At 39.3% G+C, this 23,221-nt stretch overlaps 1 protein-coding gene across 2 annotated transcripts; it reads left to right on the top strand.

Moving 5' to 3' along the window:
• The first annotated feature begins 16,168 nt into the window (after positions 1–16,168).
• LOC133647960 (POU domain, class 3, transcription factor 4-like) lies at positions 16,169–18,061 on the top strand. Of its 2 annotated transcripts, XM_062043722.1 has the most exons (2): positions 16,169–17,013; positions 17,074–18,061. In XM_062043722.1, the coding sequence occupies exons 1-2, from the start codon at positions 16,201–16,203 to the stop codon at positions 17,242–17,244; spliced, it is 984 nt and encodes a 327-aa protein (XP_061899706.1). In that variant the 5' UTR covers positions 16,169–16,200; the 3' UTR covers positions 17,245–18,061. The 2 variants fall into 2 exon arrangements, with proteins under 2 accessions (XP_061899706.1, XP_061899704.1); XM_062043720.1 differs by having other exon boundaries at positions 16,169–18,061.
• Positions 18,062–23,221: the final 5,160 nt, after the last annotated feature.

The raw sequence follows: 23,221 nt of genomic DNA, 5'->3' as shown, positions 1-23,221 counted from the left end.
AAAATAAACGCATTTATACAAATTCATGGATTTTGAGCGTAATGGAGGAAAATACAGTTGGTGTATCTGGAAAAGGTCTTAATTACAGGTGTACCCGAGGAGACTCCTAGAATCCTGGAGCAATTTTGGAGGAGTAATAGCACTTAACTTTTATGAGGTACGATTTCTCAGCATGCAGGTAATTGTTTGCAAGCTGGTTAATGGATCCAAAAAAACCTCCTTCATGTTACTTTAAGTCCTGTTTCTTAAAATGAGTCACCTTGTTCTTAGGGGACCTTGTCAACAATGAATTAAGATTAACTGAGACAAGGCCTATACACATTTTACATAGTTCAATATGAGTATTATTACAATTAGAGTTGGAAAAAACAAATACATTTGAAATTATGTGGGAAAGTTACACCAAGCAGATGGTACTTATTCGGCAATATTGTTGATTAACTCATCCTTTTACATCGAAGGTTTTCAAAGTGTGGTCTATGGGCCATTTGCGGCCCGCGGCATATTGTAGAAATACAATTAACACAAAAATGGTACAAATACAGCAAAAAGACACAATGTAAAGAGAAAAAACATGGAATATTGACCCTAGCGTATGTGCATGCGTGTGTGTGTACGTACATTGTGTGCATGTGTGTGTGTGTGTGTGTGTGTCTGAAAAAGAATGTATTTGTCCATTTTGTGTTGAACTGTTTAACCCTCTGGGGATATTTGCTTGTAATTACCATAAAAGCCAAACAGGACATACAAGTGATTTTTTGGTTTTTTTTTTTACAAATGTTTTCATTAAACTTCAGTCCTGTTTTTAATTGACCCTTTTAATGGTATTTTGATCAGAAAATGTCACATCTTTAAATTTGTAAAAAATTGGCAAACATGACATATTTTGATCACAAAGTCTTCAAGGGGATTGAAATACCTTTTGAAAAATATTACACATTTGGTATTTGTTTTTAAGGTTAAAGTTGATATATGATTATATGAATCCAAATTGTTTTATGCACTTTGAAAAATAAAGGATTTTTATGTCCTGCTTGGCCATAGAGTATTGTTGAATAACTGCAGGTGTGCCGTACAACTGTGAAATAATTGGACACTGAAATGTTAACATTTTAAAGCCTCTTAGAAAAAAAACATGTATAATTGAGTAACATAACAAACATTACAACATGCGGGGGTGCTGGAGCCTATCCATGAGGGTTAAAAAGGCATATATTTGTGAACAGATATTTGCATAAATCAAACAAATTATCTAGTCCGGTGTTGGGTGCACATTTTAATTAGGGGCACTCATTAAAGAGTGAAATAAAACTTTTATTTGTGACTAATAGGGACGGTGTGGCGAACTTGGTAGAGTGGCTGTGCCAGCAATCGGAGGGTTGCTGGTTACTGGGGTTCAATCCCCACCTTCTACCATCCTAGTCACGTCTGTTGTGTCCTTGGGCAAGACACTTCACCCTTGCTCCTGATGGCTGCTTGTTAGCGCTTTGCATGGCAGCTCCCGCCATCAGTGTGTGAATGTGTGTGTGAATGGGTGAATGTGGAAATACTGTCAAAGCGCTTTGAGTACCTTGAAGGTAGAAAAGCGCTATACAAGTATGACCCATTTATCGTTTATTTATTTATAATAATCATGATAAATTATGAGTTAAGTATATGTACAATGCAATTAATCACGATTAATTATTTTAACCGTTTGACAGCCCTAAATTTAGAAATTGGTGCTGCTGAATAATACTTATTTTAAATCAGAATTTAATTTGGAATAATCGGATTAATCACAGATGACTTTTTTACATAATCCAGACCAATTTTTAAAAAGGCCCCAATAATTGTACACAAATGTAAATTAACATCAGAATTTCATACAGGAATACTTTTTTAAACATTTTACCTGAATTCACTTAATTTATTTGCTGAAAACAACTTCATCCAAAGTCTCGCACCGCGTTTTTTAAAAACATTTTTGTTTGCCTATTGACAAAATGAAATATATTCTTGTATGCTTTGAATTTTTTAGTATGCGGCCAACGGTGGAAAAATCTAGAAATGGACCCATTTTAGGAATAACTCATGAAACTCAGCATTAAACTCAGTCATAGAAATTGTGGAAGGGCCGTGGTCTACGCGTTCCCTGCAGGCGGGGTGTGTGCAAGTGCCGGCCATGAAGCAGCAGACAGGTGAGTGGATATCTCAGCTGGAACGAGTTATCTAATCACCTGTTCCTTTATTAGCAGCGTCGGAGACCATGAGGGGAGACTGGGGAAGAAGGAGAAAACGAAAGTTGAGAAGAAAGAGGACAAGACTGCTGAAAAGCTATGAAAGTGGAGAAGAAAATACAAATAAAGACACATTGTAAACTCTGCATCTGAGGCGCGTGCCGGTGTCCTGTGGTCCTAGAACAGGGGTCGGCAACCCAAAATGTTGAAAGAGCCATATTGGACCCAAAAAAACAAAAACAAATCTGTCTGGAGCCGCAAAAAATTAAAAGCCATATTACATGTGTCATGAGATATAAATTTAATTAAGAAGACTTAAAGGAAACTAAATTAGCTCAAATATAGCTACAAATGAGGCATAATGATGCAATATGTACATATAGCTAGCCTAAATAGCATGTTAGCATCGATTAGCTTGCAGTCATGCAGTGACCAAATATGTCTGATTAGCACTCCACACAAGTCAATAACATCAACAAAACTCACCTTTGTGCACTCATGCACAACGTTAAAAGTGTGGTGGACAAAATGAGACAGAAAAAGAAGTGGCATAAAACACGTCCTAGAAAGTCGGAGAAAGTTATGCATGTAAACAGACTATACGGTGAGTTCAAGGACCGCCAAAATAAGTAGGACAAAACGGCGCTCGCCAAATACTTGAATCAGTGAAGCATATTTAATATAAACAGTGTGATTTATAACAATTACGGAGGTTTGTGTCATGGTTGTCCTCCTACAGAAACCATACTAAAACAAAAAAATTGATTTTTTTTCCCCCCTCATCTTTTTCCATTCTTCATACATTTTTGAAAAATCTCCAGAGAGCCACTAGGGCGGCGCTAAAGAGCCGCATGCGGCTAGAGCCGCGGGTTGCCGACCCCCGTCCTAGAAGAACCCGTAACAATAGACCTTCACAGAAATATTGTCAAATACTGCACTCATGAAATTAAATGAGTCAACTTACTCTAGATCTGCCTGGCCAGCAGAGGATCTGAAATATGCAAATTCCTGTAAACCATGTGACTTGGGGAGTGAAGTAACAGGACTGAGTGACCGTGTATTTGAACTTATTTAAAGGGGGTTGGGGTAGGGAGTACCACACGGTAAATAAAAACATATAAAGGCTTTAAATTATTATATTTTATTGCAGGAATCAGGGACAAGCAACAATTGTTTTTTTTGGTTTTTACAGTGTTCTAGGCAGTTTGTAATCATCTTTTACATTGTATTGATTAAATGTGCAATCAGATCAATGTGCAAGACACTTTGCTTGATAAAAAACATTTGTTTTACAGTTAAATATTCAAAACTCAAAACCAGTGAAGTTGGCATGTCGTGTAAATCGTAAATAAAAACAGAATACAATGATTTGCAAATCCTGTTCAACTTATATTCAATTGCATGGACTGCAAAAACAAGATATCTAATATTCAAACTGAGAAACTAGTTTTTTTTTTTGCAAATAATCATTATTTTAGAATTTAATGGCAGCAACATGTTGCAAAAAAGTTGGCACAGGGGCATTTTTTACCACTGTGTTACATGGCCTTTACTCTTAACAACACTAACGTTTAACAACATTTGGGAACTGAGACCAATTTTTGAAGCTTTTCAGGTGTAATTCTTAAGTTGTTCAACAGTCCGGGGTGATATATCCTTTACACACTGATGTCGGTTTTTGATGCAGTACCGCCTGAGGAATCCAAGGTCACAGGCATCCAATGTTACCTGCAGTGATTTCTCCAGATTCTCTGAACCTTTTGACGATATTACGGACCATAGATGGTGAAATCCCTAAATTCCTTGCAATAGCTCATTGAGAAATGTTGTTCTTAAACTGTTCGACAATTTGCTCACATATTTGTTCACAAAGTGGTGACCCTCGCCCCATCCTTGTTTGTGGATGACTGAGCATTTCATGGAAGCTGCTTTTATACCCAACCATGGCACCCACCTGTTCCCAATTAGCCTGTTCACCGGTGGGATGTTCCAAATAAGTGTTTGATGAGCATTCCTCAACTTTCTCAGTCTTTTTTGCCACTTGTGCCAGCTTTTTTTAAACATGTTGCAGGCATCAAATTCCAAATGCGCTATTATTTCCAAAACATAACATTTTCCAGTTTGAACGTTAAATATATTGGCAATTGAATATAGTTTGAAAAGGATTTGCAAATTCTGTTTTTATTTACCATTTACACAATGTGCCAACTTCACTGGTTTTGGGTTTTGTAAAATGCTATTAATACATTTTATTTCCTGGGCACACAAATGGCACTGATTCTGCGGAATGGCTGACGTATATTCTTACATAAACACACACTGACACAAGCACACATACCATTGGTAATGAGAAATGTGAGATTGTGCTACACCTCCCTCCCTCTCCACCCAAAGTTCCTGACCACAGGAGGTGCAGGGTCTCTTCACCCGGCTTTGACATCCAACCCAAACACAAACGTGCACGGACAAAACAGCACACACACGCTGGCAGCAGACCACATCAGAGGGGGGCCATTCATCTGTCTCTGAATAAACATATTCTTCTGGATTAAATATTTCCCGTATTTGTTTTCCTTCCCCTTTAAGACTCCAGGAGGAATTGCTATGAAACTGAAAAACCATATATATGTTCCTTAAAAGGAAAGAGTGAGCCAGGAGAAATGCACCGAAAGGGGAAGGAGAATTCCCTTTCAAAAACTTGTAACAACATTTCTGCAGATTCATAATCCAACAAAGAGCACGCTGTGTGCCTGTGAGAACTGCTCTTGTCCCCTTTTTGCAAACCCCAGCCTCAGGGGCGCCCTTTGAGTTAGGACGATGGTAAGGGCCTACCAAAAAACATCTGCCCAGGGGAGTGACTTCTGTCCCCTGACCAGCATTCTCAGCAACATCAGGACCATGGACGCCCTCCGCCTCTGACATAGGCCTCAAGAAGAAGGCAATGACGTACTGGTCCTGCTCAATAACGCAATTAAATTCAGAGTTTCTCGGCCTATTGCACTCCAGGTTATGGCCTGGAGCGAGCCAACCATGTGAGAGGTGTTTATGTGCAGCGGGGGAACACACAGAGGCCATATTTTGCAAGTCACCAGACAGGTGACTTGCACATTGGGGGGGAAGGCCAACAAAAAATATTATTACTATGATAAAAATCACATTAATAAGGCAGGTGAAAATGAACTACATTGTTACATATTGCACCATCATTGCATAATGCGGTGTTGCAAGGATATTTTTTATGTATGTAGTAACAAGCTAAAATGGGATTAATAAATGAATAAACATATTTATTTGTATTCATTGTTTCAAATAAGTACAATATAAGTAGCATCACACTACACAACAATAATAATATATAACAAAAATAGCTCACAAGACTGTTGTAGCTCAACTTAAAGGGAAACTTTTTGGGGAATTTTACCTATCATTCGCAATCCTTATGTGACACAAGAACACATTAGTTTTTATTTTTTTATACATTCTAAATTATAAATAAACGCAAGCAAAAGTCAGCTAACAATGAAGGTAATGGGATTTGCTGTATTCCACTTATAAAGCGCTCTAGAATGTTTTTTTCCAACAACCTCCATCAAAGTTATGTACACAGACTGTAAGTATATATGTAATGTAGTAACAGGCACATTTTAAATAACATGGACTATTTACATATTTTAGTCATTTTAAGCATACAGCGGCGTATTGTTGATTTCACTGACACATCACAACGTTCGCTATTTCTGACAACAACAACAACACTACTAATCATGGCAGACTTCAATAGAGCCAACATTGACTACTTTAAGACAAATGATGATCCAAAACCCTATGTTTTTGAGCCTGAATATATGGAGGATGATCTACAAGTTTTATAAGCTGAGTGATAAGCAGATCCAGCCTGTAGTAGTATTTCTAAGTGCTAAACAAGAAATGCAAACTACGAACATAATAAAACAATCACTTAATTGTACAATGTCTTCTCTTACCGGGATGCCTTTTAGCTCAGTGGTTCAGAAGCTTACCAGTAAAGCAAAGGATGCGAGATCAAACCCAGATTCAGGCATAATTTATTTAATTTTGTTATCTTTTTACTGATTTAACATCGATGTATGATGAAAATCTATTTCTTTTTTGCAGGATTTGACATAGTTTATCGCTGTTAATTTTTTCGAATATGACCAGGTAGTACAAATTGTTAATTGTAAATGAAATATTTTCATGTAGTTACAGCATAAAAAAACATGTTTATGACCTCCTAAATAAAATGTTCAACATCCCGAGAGCCTTCTAGACATGAGATAACACCCTTCAGTCACCTTTACATTCTTTTAATCAAATACAGTAATGCTGCCTGAGGCTGAGCCAATCAGTGGCCTCGGTACTGACCAGCACGCTCAGATTGGTTTGCTCGCATCTAGTGCTCAATACTACTGTAAAATTCATGTTTTCAGTTTATCAAGCCATTTTTATTCTTAAATAAATTGTACAATATGCTTTTAAAAACAGCAAAAACAACATAAGCTGCAATAGTTGAAGCGCGGTGCGGCTAGGGACGACTGTATACATATATATTTTTTTATAGATTTATATTTTCATTGGTGAAGCATAAGTATAATCACACTAAAAATATACAACAAATACGAACTGAAACAAAATGAGTGCCTAGTTTGTTGAACAAATGACTTGCCTGTCTGCCATTGAAAAGCAAATATTGACGGGTACTCTTTTCTCCTTCATTAAACATGACAAATGTCAGTAAAATTCTGGACAAGACTTTGACTTGTGTTGCTATTTTGTGTAGGGAACGGCAAACCAGTGGTGACGTAATGTTTTCAGCGGCGCTGGTGTTGTGGTTCATTAAGAACCAAATAACGTCAGGGGATTTCACAATATTGTTATTTACCTGTCTGTCTGATGCTGCGTGTCTGAGGACATGTACTGCAGGCTAAACGCTACATGAGAAGGAAGGACTTGAGAACACCGTCGAGCAGTTTGCGGAGGAATTTTCACAACAACTCAAAAATACACCAAGTACCACTGTATTTTTGCCTCATTCATGTGAGAATCTTGCATATGACAAAAGCATTAAAGGGGAACTGCACTTTTTGGGGGAATTTTGCCAATCATTCACAATCATTATGAGAGACAAAAACACACATGCCTTTTTTGTCTTTTTTTTACACACTGCAACTCTATATATAATATAGTAACAGACACGTTCATAACAACATGTAATATGTACAATATTTACTGTATTTTGATCATTTTAATCTTTGCAGGGACTGATTTAGCAGCACACTTCCGACTTCTGGCAACAAATGTGTGTTCTTACTTTTGGAAACAAAGGCGTGTGTGTGTTCTAATCATGGCATACTTGGTAACAAACAACGAAGACGACTATTTATGGACAAATGAGGATTCACAACCTTATCTTTTTGAAGCTGAATAAAAGGAGGATGAACTGCTGCTTCTAGAACAGTGGTTCTTAACCTTGTTGGAAATACCGAACCCCACCAGTTTCATATGCGCATTCACCGAAACCTTCTTTAGTGAAAAATAAAATGTTGGGTTTTTTTCAAATTCAAGACAAACTTATGTTTTTTTACTGGTGCACAAAATGAACCGTGCATCAACATCACCTCGTTCAAAGAACAAAACCAACACAGTGCATGAACTCACAACAAATTACACACCTGCAAATCAGTCTGACTTCTGCTGTTGCCGTATCCGTAAAGCCGATAGGGAGAAGTTTTTATTTACACGATGAGTCGGGTGTGTCTTGACCTCCGCGGCGGAGGCTCCGTCGAACCCCTGAGGCTGACTCACCGAACCCCTAGGGTTCGATCGAACCCAGGTTTAGAACCACTGTTCTAGAAGCCAGCACAAAGGAAGAGTGAGACGTTGGAGCAGACGGAAGCCGAGAGAGTGAGGTGAAAGTGACTTGAAGCGGCAAAATGGGGAATTTGGCGCCATGCTATTTCGATATAAATGGAGTGCTTACCCAAATAAACCAGAAAAAAACGTCCCCGGGCCAGCCGGACCAGACAGACAACTGTCCATCGAGTGAGTCACACTTTATATTGATCATGATACATACAGCACGTCATGCCTAACACTTTGCAGATACTTTAAACATTATTTGTAGTGTCTTTCAGTCAGTACAGATTGGTGTCTTATCGCAGTGTGTTATGCAAACGCAGACAAGATTTGTGTTGTCGTAGAAGCTAGCTTATTTATTGCGGTAGTTAGCTTTTTACGACTAATACCAATGCATGACGATGTGTTACTACACTAGAAAAATAATTCCTCAGTGTTCGCTCTTACAATAACAATGTTGCTGCAGCTTGGTGATTATACAGGTTATGGAACGTAAATTAAGTATCGTTGGCTCTTTTTGAATGCATTTTTAAAGTGATTTAAAGGTAGAATTGATTGCTCCTATTGGCTGCACTGCTAGCGACCCAGAACGAGCTGATTTTTACATGTTAGAATGCAAAAAAACAAACAAAAAACCTTTGCCTTCTTGTCTCTCATAAGGATTGTGAACGATAGGCAACGTTCCAAAAAAAGTGCAGTTCCCTTTTAAAAAGCAGGACTATCCAGGACTATCTGCAGTGTGCTCAAACAACCAGGTAGCATCTGTGAACAGACAATACTGTATCATCATTTCTCTTTCGGACTTCTCCAGTCAGTAGGGCATTCATCATGCATTCTTCACTCACGCTTTAAAGCAGGGGTGTCAAACTAATTTTAGATCGGGGGCCACATGGAGAAAAATCTACTCCCAAGTGGGCCGGACTGGTAAAATCCCGGCACGATAACTTAAAAATAAAGAGAACTTCAAATTGTTTTCTTTGTTTAAAAATAGAACAAGCACATTCTGAGATAGTACAAATCATAATGTTGTTGGGTTTTTTTACACTTACATGTTGCGGTTAATAGTAGAGATGTCCGATAATGGCTTTTTTGCCCATATCCGATATTCCGTATTATTACCGATTACGATATCAACCGATGCCGATATATACGGTCGTGGAATTAACACATTATTATGCCTACATTTGTTGTGATGCCCCGCTGGATGCATTAAACAATGTAACAAGGTTTTCCAAAATAAATCAACTCAAGTTATGGAAAAAAATGCCAACATTTATTATTGAAGTCACAAAGTGCATTCTTTTTTTTAACATGCCTCAAAACAGCAGCTTGGAATTTGGGACATGAGCATGAGGAGGTTGAGGTGGGCGAGGTTGGGGGGCGGGGGGGGGGCTGGGTTGAGGTGGGGGGTGTATATTGTAGCGTCCTGGAAGAGTTAGTGCTGCAAGGGGTTCTGGGTATTTGTTCTGTTGTGTTTATGTTGTGTTACGGTGCGGATGTTCTCCCGAAATGTGTTTGTCATTCTTGTTTGGTGTGGGTTCACAGTGTGGCGCATATTTGTAACAATGTTAAAGTTGTTTGTACGGTCACCCTCAGTGTGACCTGTATGGCTGTTGACCAAGTATGCCTTGCATTCACTTGTGTGTGTGAAAAGCCGTAGATATTATGTGATTGGGCCGGCATGCAAAGGCAGTGCCTTTAAGGTTAATTGGCGCTCTGTACTTCTCCCTATGTCCGTGTACACAGCGGCGTTTTAAAAAGTTATATATTTTACTTTTTGAAACCGATACCGAAAATGTTGTAACCGATATCGATAATTTCCGATATTACATTTTAAAGCATTTATCGGCCGATAATATTGGACATCTCTAGTTAATAGTATTCTATCTTTATTTGTCATTATTTATGCTTTTTGAATAAATGATGTGATAATGTTCATAAGTCAACTCATAGGTGTTAATTTTCAATCTATAAATATAAAAAATTATATATCAAAATCAAATTACAGGATGTTATGTAGTTTGATCATTTTCCTCGACTGATGTACTAACATCATGTGGTTTATTTTGTACATATGTAACATCTACTAAGATACGAAGAATTGCTTTTGCGACATCCAGTGGACACATTTAGAACAGCAGTTTCTTTCATTCAAAAATGTCAGGTTAATTTTTATACTTAGCAAACTCATCCCGCGGGCCGGATAAAACCTGTTTGCTGGCTTTATCCGGCCCTCTGGCCGTACGTTTGACACCCCTGCTTTAAAGTGAAGGATGAGGCAAAAAAAACTTCCTGTATGCACCATCGTATAGCAACACAGAGTGTAACTTTTATTCTTAAAATAAATTACGCGGAAAAGGGCTTCAGTAGAAAGGGCAAAAGGGGCAGGCGCTTGAGCACCACTCCGGGTCTACCTGTGCAGGTTCCGTCACCATAGCAACAACACAATAAGGATGCAGGTGTACGTGTATACCTGGGCCAGGAACTAACGACGTTTAAAGAGCAGTGCAGCACCTGCCAGGCGCTTTAATATTAGCAGTCAACACACCGTCGTGTCTGAAAATCCTGCACAATCTGATGCTCTTGACTGATCTCTGCACCCAGCCCTCATGCATGCTAATGTGCAGCACACACACAATAGGATGTACGGCAGTATGTGTTTTTTTCCCCCTAAACTCTGCAGCACTAACTTTGTGCAGCGGGGGGCGGGGGGGGGGGGGGGGGGGGACATGTGTTGTGGACAGTGTTCTTGCTGCTGTGTGTGTTTGATCTCTCTCTCTCTCTCCCTCTCTCTCTGCCAGTGGGAACCCAAGAGACATTATTGCTCATGCATAATCACTGTATGTCTTTCTGATCTGCCTGCACTGCCGCTGCACACACAAACACAATTAAAAGGCAAAACACAACATTGTGACTACAGCACATGAAGCCAACAAAGGCCGTGCAGGTGTGTTGAAGTGTTTAGTATTACCATTATTACTATTATTAAAGGTAACTGCTCAGGCGTGTATCATTTCACACAGGTGGAGTTACATTATTGACACATTAAAACTGAATGTGTTGCTTTTAATACACTTGACGTGCATTCATTTTAATACACTCAGTAATTTGTCTTTCTTTATCGTTCACTAACTCAGGCATCAAGGAGAGATTGGAAGATTGGACCAAGCAAGAGCAACACTTTGGTGCATGCAGCTTTGGTTAGGTGTGAGTGTGTGTGTGTGTGTGTGTGCGTGTGTGCGTGCGTGTGTGTGTGTGTGTGTGTGTGTGTGTGTGTGTGTGTGTGTGTGTGTGTGTGTGTGTGTGTGTGTGTGTGTGTGTGTGTGTGTGTGTGTGTGTGTGTGTGTGTGTGTGTGTTAGTATCACCAGCCCTCGAGGGCTCAGTGGGCTAATTAATAATGAATCCCAGAGAGTCTGTGTTTGAAATGCAGATGTGCAACTGTCGACTCCGCCTGCTCCTTCACAGAGATGTGTGTGTGTGTGTGTGTGTGTGTGTGTGTGTGTGTGTGTGTGTGTGTGTGTGTGTGTGTGTGTGTGTGTGTGTGTGTGTGTGTGTGTGTGTGTGTGCATGTTTGGGTGTTCATTTGTTTATATGCTGCTTAGTTGTTTAGCTGCAATAGAGCATTAACTGAGTGTATAAAGTTAACCAAATCAGCTGTTTTGTTGTTTTTTATCTTAAATGAGTCCTTCCTCTCTGATCCTACAGTATGGCCTTGTCTGTGCACAAGAGGAAGAGGAGGAGTGGTTGGGCGGAAGAGGAGCTGAAGAGGAGTTGAAGAGCTTACATTATATTATTATATAGACTCTCTACTCTTTGTGATCGCTCGGTGTGTGCAGGTTTGAAGTCTACCAGATCGTAATGTTATGTAGATTTCGCACCAACAGAGGCTGCTTCACTCTCTCTGTAACAATATGCAGCCACTTGGCAAACAGCACCTGTAACACACACACACACACACACACACACACACACACACACACACACACACACACACACACACACACACACACACACACACACACACACACACACACACACACACACAGGAATAATCTCTCTGAAAAATATTGACTTTGAGTGAAAATGAGAAGAAGAGTTTCAATTTAATTCTGCTTCATATCCTTTTTTAAAAACATTGATATTTAACAACACGAGGGAAAAACTATAAGAATTTTAAAGACCCAAGGCTGGATTACTGTGTTCACTTTAATTCAATTTCAAATGAACTGCAAGCAAATAATGTTATGCTAATATTTGCATCATGTGTTTGGAACACAGGTGGAGAATTCACATGCTGACACTCACTTTGAAGCTGGGATTCAAGGAAAATGTAATTATAATTTGTAAAAACTTCAATTATTCACAGCAACATTATCTAAACCACAAGGCCTGTCTACTGTCACAAGGAAATGCCACAAAATGTCACTTTGTTTACAGCTTTCATACATCATATTTTATTGAAACCTCCACAGCGATATGACGCTTATGCAAAGTGAATCAAAGAAATTGTTACGTGCTATCAAATGTTGCTAATTGCACACCTTTAAAATTGCAATAAAATGTTTTGTTTATTGATATAGTGTCATTTTATTGCTGCATATCAATCTTTTTTCTTTTTTTTTAAATACCCCTTAATGTTTTTAGGTTAGGTCAGATGCTTGTATGGTCATTCTACACAATATGCAACAAAACTTGGTTCAGGGCTCCACTCCAATTTCAAGCAGCATTACATATTAAATTAAATAGTATAAATTAGGGCTGTCAAATGATAGTTTTTTATACAGATTAATCACATTTGAAAATTTGGATTAATCATGATTAATCACATTTTGAAATTTAGATTAATCACGATTATTCACCGGTGATTACTTGTTTGCATGATTAAAATTTGCTTGAGAAAAGACCCCAATATTTGTACACACTTGCAATTTCATTGTCTGAATGTCATCCAGAAACATTTTAAAACATTTAACCTGAATGCATATAATTTATTTGCACAAAACTTGGTAAAAGTTTTATCTAAAGTTCTTTCAGCCTTTATTTTGGAGTGAAATTTGCCAGCGAGACCACCAGTCAGAGTTGTCTCCTCACTCATGTTTGTACTCTTGTATGCATTGATTTGATCACTATGTAACGATTACAATAAAATAGCTTGTACAGTCAAAGTAAATTGCATGATTAATCTAAGTGTGTACAAGAATAATGCAATAATTATTTGCGATTAATCACAATTTAACACGTTCATTTGACAGTTGTACTATATGTATATATATATATATATATATATATATATATATATATATATATATATATATATATATATATATATATATATATATATATATATATATATATATATATATATATATATATATATATATATATATAGGGTGTACCTAGGACATGTAAAACAGAAGGACATATTAAGTACTCTTGAAATTCTGAAATATTTACTGTATAGATTTTAAATAAAGTTTTACTTGATTAATAAAAATACGTTTGATGACAATACAAATTTAAAATCAGCTATTATGTTTGTTTTCAAGGTCTGCTCTTTATCTTTTAAAGGTTTTTCAACTGGTGGGTGGTGAACAAGCTAAAACTTACTATTATCATAATAGAAAAAACAACAATATTCAAAACATTATAACTTAATATTAAAACAAATATATGAGAATATTGATGAAATACAAACTAAAAAAAAGTAATTATATAAAATAGTATCAATGAATATTAATTTTTAAAATATGTATTGTAATTATTTGATTGTCTAGTCTTTTTTTTTTTCATTTTAAAACAATTATTTTTTTAAATATATGTTGATTAGTATCTTAGTCCTTGGTTTATTCAAAAAATAATTGACCATTAATTTTTGTTACATTATTCCTTTTAGTATTTTGCACATTGAGTGTAGTGTTCTTTTAAAATATGATGTTTAAGGCTATTTCTAAATAAGAATAAAAACACATTGATCTCTTAATAGTAAAATGTGATTCAAATGATGTCGCTATGTCCTCTACGAATTTGATGGGACATCGAATAATCGATTAAAACCGTCAGTGTGTGTAATAGTGTTTTAAAATTGTCATTATTAGCCTGTGCTTCTTTATTGATGCTGTTATTGCCATCTACAGTCAGCATGAACAACTATTAAATCACAAAATCATCAAATAAAATAGTTTAACTTAAATGGTCTTAATTGAGGTTGGCTTTCATGGATATATTTCTTCTTTTAACGCGTTAAACTTGAGGTCTTAACTCAGGGGGGTCAAAGCTGCGTGGGGAAAGTTGACAAAAGTCATGACACCCGGTGACCCTGAAGCCCAGTGCTGTCTCAATAGCAGACGTAAGATTTATTAATCTACTGGATGCTAAGTGACTTAAACAATGCACTTATTTTTTTAAATAATAAACAGAAGACTGCACAAACCAAATGTTGTTTAATTCCGCTGAATTTGAAAATAACTCACTTTTTGTGTAAAAAAAAGAATCATTCAAATACAACTTGATCTGTCACAGCACTTCTATTATTGCATTATATTCACAACTAATTGTGTCTGGGGAATTACGTTTTAATCCCATGATAGAAAGTTGCCATAAAACACACAAAATAAACACAAACCGATGGTTCCAAAACAAACTATTAATTCTGAAAGGACGCGACGAGAGAATTGATGAGTGATTATCTTGTCTTATTGAGCAGTAATGTGCACCTCGGTGCAGGAGGAGAGAGGCAGTCAGTGTTGCAGGGCTGTCGGGTTATCTGTGAATGGGCTCTTTATTGGAGGCGCGGAGCGGGGATTTGCCTTTTATTCGCCTCACTATGGAAACCGGCTCGACGGCAGAAAAATGTTGATGCGAATAAAAGGAAGGAGCACAAGGAGCGTTTCTAGAGAAGCATCTGTTACACTTGGAAACTTAGACTATCGACAGCGACACAACCCCCTCTATAAAGGGAACTAAATTCACTTTAAAATGTTTTTTTACGCACGAATATTAATTTATAAAACCATTTGGAATCTGGTCTTTAGTCCACCTTATTTTACATGCTCGTTAAAAAATAGTTGACTTGTTTAATTTTATTTTACGCACACAACAAAAAAAGCATAAATCCACATACATACCCACTTTCTTCATATAAAAGCACCAAAAACATCCATTTTAAATGATTATATTATTCCAGTCCGAACGGGCCTAATATCGTAGAAATCCTCCAGCTATTACTCGTCCCTCATGGCTCCGGTCACCAAGGCCCGTCGTTATGCGACCACATCGGTCATGTCCACACATCCAAGCCGCCCATCCGTTCACCTGCTCCGGCCTCCTCTGCGTGTGTCTCCTCCTGCACGGTTCGACGCTCTTTAATGACTGTCTGCTCGCTGCAGCCCTTCTTTTTTCTTTTTTCATTTCTCCTAAATGTATGAAAATGTATGCAAATTTAAATCAAGCTTAACCTGGGAGCCCCAGTAATATATTTAATGGAATCGCAAAGCACTAAGGATGCTGGCCCACATTCCTCGCATGGAAGCAGCTGACTTGTGCAGACATATCTAAATAAATTTGTTTTGCATTTTATGATTAATGCAGACATTTTTTTTTAATATATATATATATAATTACTGCATGCCGATGTGGTTTAATGCGTGTGGAATCCGTGCGTAAAAGCGCAAATCTTATCTTGAAGACGTGCTATCATAAAAAAAAAAAAAAAGTTAATGATTATCAACAAAATGCTAAATTAAGTGCCGGCACGTCTGACAAAATGCCACAGGAGCTTTTAATCTCTTCAAGGGTGACAGGAGCAGCGTTAAAGTCGTGCGTAAAGCAGTTGGAAACTCCAATTAATAAACAGGAAGTGCGCTCCACACGCACATTGTTCCACAACCAGACTCAGCGGACCGGGACCAGGACTCACTTCCGGTTCGACCGCCGTTAACCCTTTTGCTTTCTTAGGCGTCATAGGCGGGGGGCGTCGACGCAGCGCCAAGCTCGGCCTGTGATTGGCTCAAGGAGCTGCCCGTCAGCGAGGCTCCCGGGGAGAGGGAGATGTCAGAGGCTGAGCCGGGTCCGTCACTTTAGTCGCGCCGGTGGGGTTGAGCAGCCAGCATGGCCACAGCTGCTTCCAGCCCCTACACCTTGCTCAGCTCCAGCCCCATGATCCACCCGGACAGCCAGGCCATGCAGCCTGCGAGCCCCTACAGAGGACACCAGAAGCTCCTGCACGGCGACTACCTGCAGAGCGTGCAGAGCAACGGGCACCCCCTGGGGCACCAGTGGGCGGAGAGCAGCCCCTGGTCGACCTCCATGGAGCAGCAGGACGTCAAGCCGGGGAGAGAAGACCTGCAGCTCGGCATCATCCATCACCGCTCGCCTCACGTCGCGCATCACTCCCCGCACCACAACAACCATGGCAACCACCCGGGAGCGTGGGGCGCCCCGGTGTCCCACAACATCTACTCCCAGACGGGCTTCACCGTCAACGGCATGCTGGACCACGGCGGGCTGACGCCTCCGCCCAACCCGCCGGGCCAAGGCGGCATGCACCCGGGCCTCAGGGACACGCTCAGCCCGGAGCACAGCGAGCTGGGCGGGCACCACTGCCACGACCACTCCGACGAGGAGACGCCGACTTCGGACGAGCTGGAGCACTTTGCCAAACAATTCAAGCAGCGGCGGATCAAGCTGGGCTTCACGCAGGCGGACGTGGGCTTGGCGCTGGGCACGCTTTACGGCAACGTCTTCTCCCAGACCACCATCTGCAGGTTCGAGGCGCTGCAGCTGAGCTTTAAGAACATGTGCAAACTCAAGCCGCTGCTGAACAAGTGGCTGGAGGAGGCGGACTCGTCGACGGGCAGCTCCAGCAGCATAGACAAGATCGCCGCGCAGGGCCGGAAGAGGAAGAAGAGGACGTCCATCGAGGTGAGCGTCAAGGGGGTCCTGGAGACGCACTTTCTCAAGTGCCCCAAACCGTCCGCGCAGGAAATCACGTCCCTGGCGGACTCGCTGCAGCTGGAGAAGGAGGTGGTGCGGGTGTGGTTCTGCAACCGGAGGCAGAAGGAGAAGCGCATGACGCCGCCGCCGCCGCCGCCGCCGCCCCACGAGGGGCCTTACTCCAGCGCCGGGGATGCGTCCTCCTGCCACGACCTCTGACCGGAGCACCGGGAGGGATGTATCGTCCCCGGTCGGACTCTCGATCAGACTCCTCCAGCCTTGGCCTCTTTTGAACCGGGCATTATTCGATCATTTCTCTCCGTGGAGCCCGTCTAATTATTTGGATATGAATACAAAAAAAAAAAAAATGTGCCTATAATCTACCAGCGCCTTTAGTTTCTGTCCGGACTGTTTTTTTTATTTTTATTTTCATTTATTTCCTTTATTTCTAATTCTCGTTAATGTCACACAATCTCATTTTGTAACAACATCTGTAATTATTATTATTATTATTATTGTTATTATTGTTTTGCATATGCAAACAGGCCCACAGTGCAGTTGTAGTGGCTACCAACAATATAGCACTTGAAGTTTTGGCCTGTATCTGACCAGGACTCTCACAAAAAAACAATTATTTATAAACGCATTTGTTTGATTTCACTCATTTTTGACCATTTAAACTGTGTAGACTCTGAAACAGAGCCGTGAATAGGGGGGGAAAGTGGGGGGGTGACGCTCTACACCTGCCTATAATTTTATTGTACGTTCACTATCCAAATTTTTATAATATTAAATACTCCTGTTATTTGTTGATTTCATAAGTACTTTTTTGGAATATTGTACAGTTTTTTATATATTACCCTTTTGAAGTCATTAATTTAAACAAATGCTCTTAGTTATTATCCCTGTACTTCACTAGCAATGTAAAAAAAAAAAATATTTTCAGTACAATTGAACTGTTTGGGGCGGTTTTATTCCAAATTTCGATGACAGCTCAAGCAATTATTTATTTTCAGTATAAAGCTTGTATTATGTTTTGAAATAAACTATGTATGTTGTAATAAACCATTTCTTGCTACAATTGTTGACTGTTCAAAACAGATAATTCGAGATTTAAAAAAATATATATATATATACACAGCTTTTTTTAAATTATGTTATTGATTTTTAATTTAATCCAACATCTCGACCTATGGATAAATCAAAGTAAAAATAAACTAGTGCAGCTTAGCCTGTCATGTCCAAATTGTGTTTTTCCTCCCAAGTTTCTAACAACTGTAAACACTCCAAGTGCAGGCTGATAGAATCTTGGCTGCAGGCTGGTCACAGAAAAAATGAGATGCATTTTGCAAGCAGTTCCTCTGAAATGTTATTGTCAGGGCCCTATGCCCTCCTTGATCAGACATGCGTGATGTATCGCCTGGGCCACTGGGCCTGACAGCACACACACACACACACACACACACACACACATACACACACACACATATACACACACACGTACACACACACAATCAGAAGCAGATGAATCTCATTTCAAAGACTACAGCTCTGTATAATTGGGCATGCAAAAGCAAAATAAAGCTATATTCCTGAGAAAAAAAAATAGAAAATCTAAATGCCTAAAAATAAATTTGGGTTGGTTTAGAAGTAAGTCAATGCTGCACTCTTTAAATGATTCAAAAATAGAGCTGGGGAGGGAGAGTGAAGGAGGGGAGGAGAAGAGGAAGGGTGCTAGGCCTTGCCTTGAAAACAGAGAGCCTGACTGGAATACTAATGTGTCTTGAATTTATGCATCTCCTCAGTCTGCGGCCCTGGTAGGGGGTTGGGGTAGACAGCAAGAGAGGGAGAAGAGGGAGTGAGGATGGAAGGTAAAAGAGGACACAGATGACTATATGGAATAGAACAAAAAACAGTTTTAGTTTAGCAAAGTGTTTTAGGCGTCCTAATGGAGGAGATCTGGCAAGTGAGAAAGAAAAAGCTGAAATCAGACCAGCAATCAAACTTCCTTTGCTCAACTTAAGTTAAATTGAAAAAAACATTTAAAATCTGACAGTAAGCTTTAAAGAGTAATCTCAATACCTCACTAGCACAGAAATGATTGACTTTGGAAATATGTCAAGAACAAAAAGAAAGAAGTGCAGGCCAACACAAAATATGTATTTTCTCCAAAAATGCCCATAAGGCTTTTCAGCTTTTCTTTTTTTCAATTTATCATCACTTACTTGGTTTTCAGTTAGGTTATATGCGTCAAAGATTTAAAAAAAAATGAAATAATTCTAAATAATGGTATGCATATTGAAAACATTCAGAATAAAAGGAGCTTCAAAGTTGATTTCCGGGCCAACAATAACTTTCTGCATAGCAGTTTAAACTAGGGGTATAAACTATAACTCATTTTTATTGAGGGCCATCACAACAATGTAAAAGTGAAGTAAATATATGTAAATGTTATAAGTATATAATAGCCTCATTATACTCAATTGCAATTGATTATCATTTATTTATTTAGTAACAATAACTTGCTTTGAAATCATAGTCAAGGTGACAAGTATTTTGACAACCCCAAAGAAAAATGTATATGTTCTGCATGATCAGATACTATTAATGTTTAGAAGATATAGGCAATTGCATGCAGTACATTTGTTTTCTGTCAAATTTGAAAGAACAAATACATTTAGCCCAAAAGATTAAGTCAGTATTTTTCCAGGCTTTCGCAGGCCACATAAAATTACGTTATAAGGGCCAGAACTGAACCCCAGGCCTTGAGTTTGACCCATGAGAATGTCATATTTGACTTTAAATGAAGTCATAAAAGCAGAGTTTATGCCTCTGAAGAACACACCAAAAAAAATAACGATGATGAATTGCACTAATATCTTTCCAACATAGCTCATGTTTCCTGTATTTGCTAATTGGATATGATGCAATAAATACAATTTTTACTTACACTTCACTTAAAATATAACACTCTTCCTTCAGTATAGTTCTCAACCTTATACAGTTCATTCATAACAATATCATGTGTGTCTTGTTTAAAACATCATTCTTAAAATGGTAGAACAATTATAATAAAAATGAATTGAATATGATTGTGACAGTTGAGTGGAACATATTGTATAATATTATTATTTAGAGATGCATACATAAGATGTCTTACTGTTGAGAGCGTTCCTATAAAACATCTGAATTATAATATTTCAATAGACATTTTTGGGGGTGCTATTTGACACTTGTAGCAAGTGAATTACTCACTCAATCAATCAATGTTTATTTATATAGCCCTAAATCACCTATTCAGGTACACCGTGCCTCTTACTCCATCAGGCTGACGTGACTGCTGCCTGCAGACAAGCATTGTTATATGGTTAATAGCAAGAATGCAATACAAAATCTAAACTTCCTTTCAAATGATGCCCAATTTATTCCGCCATCTCCTTTAGACATAATCACATGTTGGATTTGAAATGAACTGCTGCCACTCCAGTAAATGAAAAACATTAAGCTACGGATTTTATTTATTTACCTGTATACTCTTTTGGATCAATACCAGCTGTGCACAAAGAAGCCCTTTAGCGAGAAAATGCTGCTTAAATTGTTTTATTTCTACTTCACTTTGCAGTACGGTAGTTAAAAGCGGCCTCTCTGGTCTTATTGTTCTTCAACTTTGATGTCTGAACAATTAGTTGGACACTTTGATGTGGACATATGATACCTGGGTTCTGTCAATACACACTACTGATCTGGACTATTTAGCTAACAGGCTGCACACCTCCAATGTGGAAGTGAGGTCACTATTTTGTGCACCCGACAATGTCAGGTATACAATGGGGGAGAAAGACACCTGCAGAAATTAAAAACAAGAACATGGGAAAAGGGGGTGTTCACTTTAACTGCTTTTTGGAGGGTGTCTGTTGGAAGTTGTTTGTTTTGGGCTTTTAACTCTATCTCTGCACTCGCTCGTCTCAAAGGTGCTTGACCTTATTTTGTGTGCTGAGGAAAAAGCAATGCTGGTTCAAAAACATTTATTTTATACCCAAACCTCCCACAAAGTTAGAACTGTTTCTTGGTAAGATGAATAATGAAGATTTATGTGGAACTAACCAACCTCTGATTGTCAGCATATGTTTGTGCCTACGGACGTTCTCATTCATCCAGGTTATATCGGCTTTTAATTAATCACAACTGGACTGTTCAGTTTGTCTTAGAATATGATTTAATTGGCCTAGATTTGTCAGATATAAATTGATAAATAAGTCAACTTATTATTGGGACTTTGGCACCAGTATTTAGACTACATGTGATCAATCTAAGTCTGTAAGCATAAACTGATGAAACCTGTTCGAAAATGTCTTCTAAGACAAACTGAATAGTCCAGTTGTGATTGATTGAATGCCAAGAGAAAATATGTATCACATACTGTACGTGTATGCCATAGAAACAAACATATTGCCATTGTATATAACTCGGAAGTCATGTTGTTTTTGGAGGAGTAAGCTTTGTGAATTCCATACGCATACTGTATGATTAACCCTTTTTTTGTGATTGTTGCTGCTAAAAATGCCTGAATTTGTGGCGGCTTTATCAGAAAGTTGCTGCAAAGGTTGTGTCCTTTGAAGCTTATACATTGAATCAACTTGTGATTTTACAAATTTGTTATCAAAACTTCGGTTTCATAATACACCTTACGGTGCAACCTGGACACATCATCAGTGATTCTCCCGGGGTCATAGGGTGTTTCGGGTCTTAATCAAACACCCTCTCCCGGGCGACCCAGCCGAGGGTGATCAGTCCCTCGACTTGTGTCCAGGTAGCGCTCCACGCCACGCGTCCCCCCTCCGACGGTCTGCCCCGGGGTTGCGCCGGTGGTGCTTGGAGGTTCCAGGCACTGTGGGGAATGTCCGGGCCTGGGTCCTCCTCCGTCTCATCAGGGCCGTACAAGGTACTGGCCCTGTGCGTTGCACCACGGGTTTCCTCAGGCAGCCTATCTTGATCTTATGTGTCTTCAGGGTTTTTCGCAGCGTTATTTGGGTGCTCCCTTGCAGGAGCTGCAGCTTGGGATGCTACCCCTCCCTGCCCCGGTTGCCGTCTTTCCGGGCTGTCAACTGTCTCTCCAGTTGTCACCACTCTTTCGAGGTTGTCATCCAGCCTCTTCCTGGAAGTCAATGGTTAAAATATCATCGTAATTTTAACTTAAAAAAGCACAATATTTCAACAAAAAATGGAAAACAAAAACAGTGCTCTCTGTTTGTCCATCTTAAACATTCCTCTGCTTAGTGGCCTTGTGGTTAGAGTGTCCGCCCTGAGATCGGTAGGTCGTGAGTTCAAACCCCGGCTGAGTGGTTAATGGGACCCATTACCTCCCTGCTTGGCACTCAGCATCACAGGTTGGATTTGGGGGTTAAATCACCAAAATGATTCCCGAGCGTGGCCACCGCTGCTGCTCACTGCTCGCCTCACCTCCCAGGTGGTGAACAAGGGGATGGGTCAAATGCAGAGGTTAATTTTACCACACCTAGTGTGTGTGTGACAATCATTGGTACTTTAACTTTATGTTCCAACACATTTACCCCTGCGCCTTAAGATCATTTGTGATGCCGATTGGCCAAAATGTGAAGCGACGTTGCATGCATTGACCAAATGCATACTTTGTGTGGATTGGCACCATTGCGACGTCGGCAAAATCCTGTACGATGTCCTCAAATTACAAAATGACCACTCTGAAATGTTTCCAACTACTCCTTTGTTGTTGAGTTTTTGATATCGCTATATTTTCACACCTGTAAGGGTATCCTAGAATAGAAAGAATTGACTTTTTGCCCTTACAACAGCTGACCAATGGGTGACAGTGTATGGCAAGACACTATAAAGTCCTCTGTTGAGAACTTTGACATTACAGTAAGACTTACTTTTGAACATTTAGCCATTCACTAGTGACCAATATGCATGTAATTGTCAACTAAGCAATGTTTAGTCCGCAAACAAAAGCAGTGAGTAGTGTAGTAAGTAATGTCAAGTAACAACAGAGTGACCACCAAGCATCTTTTGTTAATTATGGTCCAAATCAGAGTACAATGAACACAACCCAAAATCACTTTCTTACATCTTGCCGATAACCAAGATCATCAAGATCTTAAAAAAACCCAACAGTCTCAACTGAATCCTTAGCATGTCACACGCCCTACTACGTTGCTTA

This window comes from Entelurus aequoreus, linkage group LG04, assembly GCF_033978785.1.
Source record: "Entelurus aequoreus isolate RoL-2023_Sb linkage group LG04, RoL_Eaeq_v1.1, whole genome shotgun sequence".
Taxonomy (NCBI): Eukaryota; Metazoa; Chordata; class Actinopteri; order Syngnathiformes; family Syngnathidae; genus Entelurus; species Entelurus aequoreus.
The sequence above is the reverse complement of the archived record's forward strand: the minus strand, read 5'-3'. Positions and strand labels throughout refer to the sequence as shown.

What these genes read in the sequence shown, in the direction of transcription:
- LOC133647960 (XM_062043720.1), top strand. Translation starts at nt 16,201, where the DNA reads ATGGCCACAGCTGCTTCCAGCCCCTACACCTTGCTCAGCTCCAGCCCC.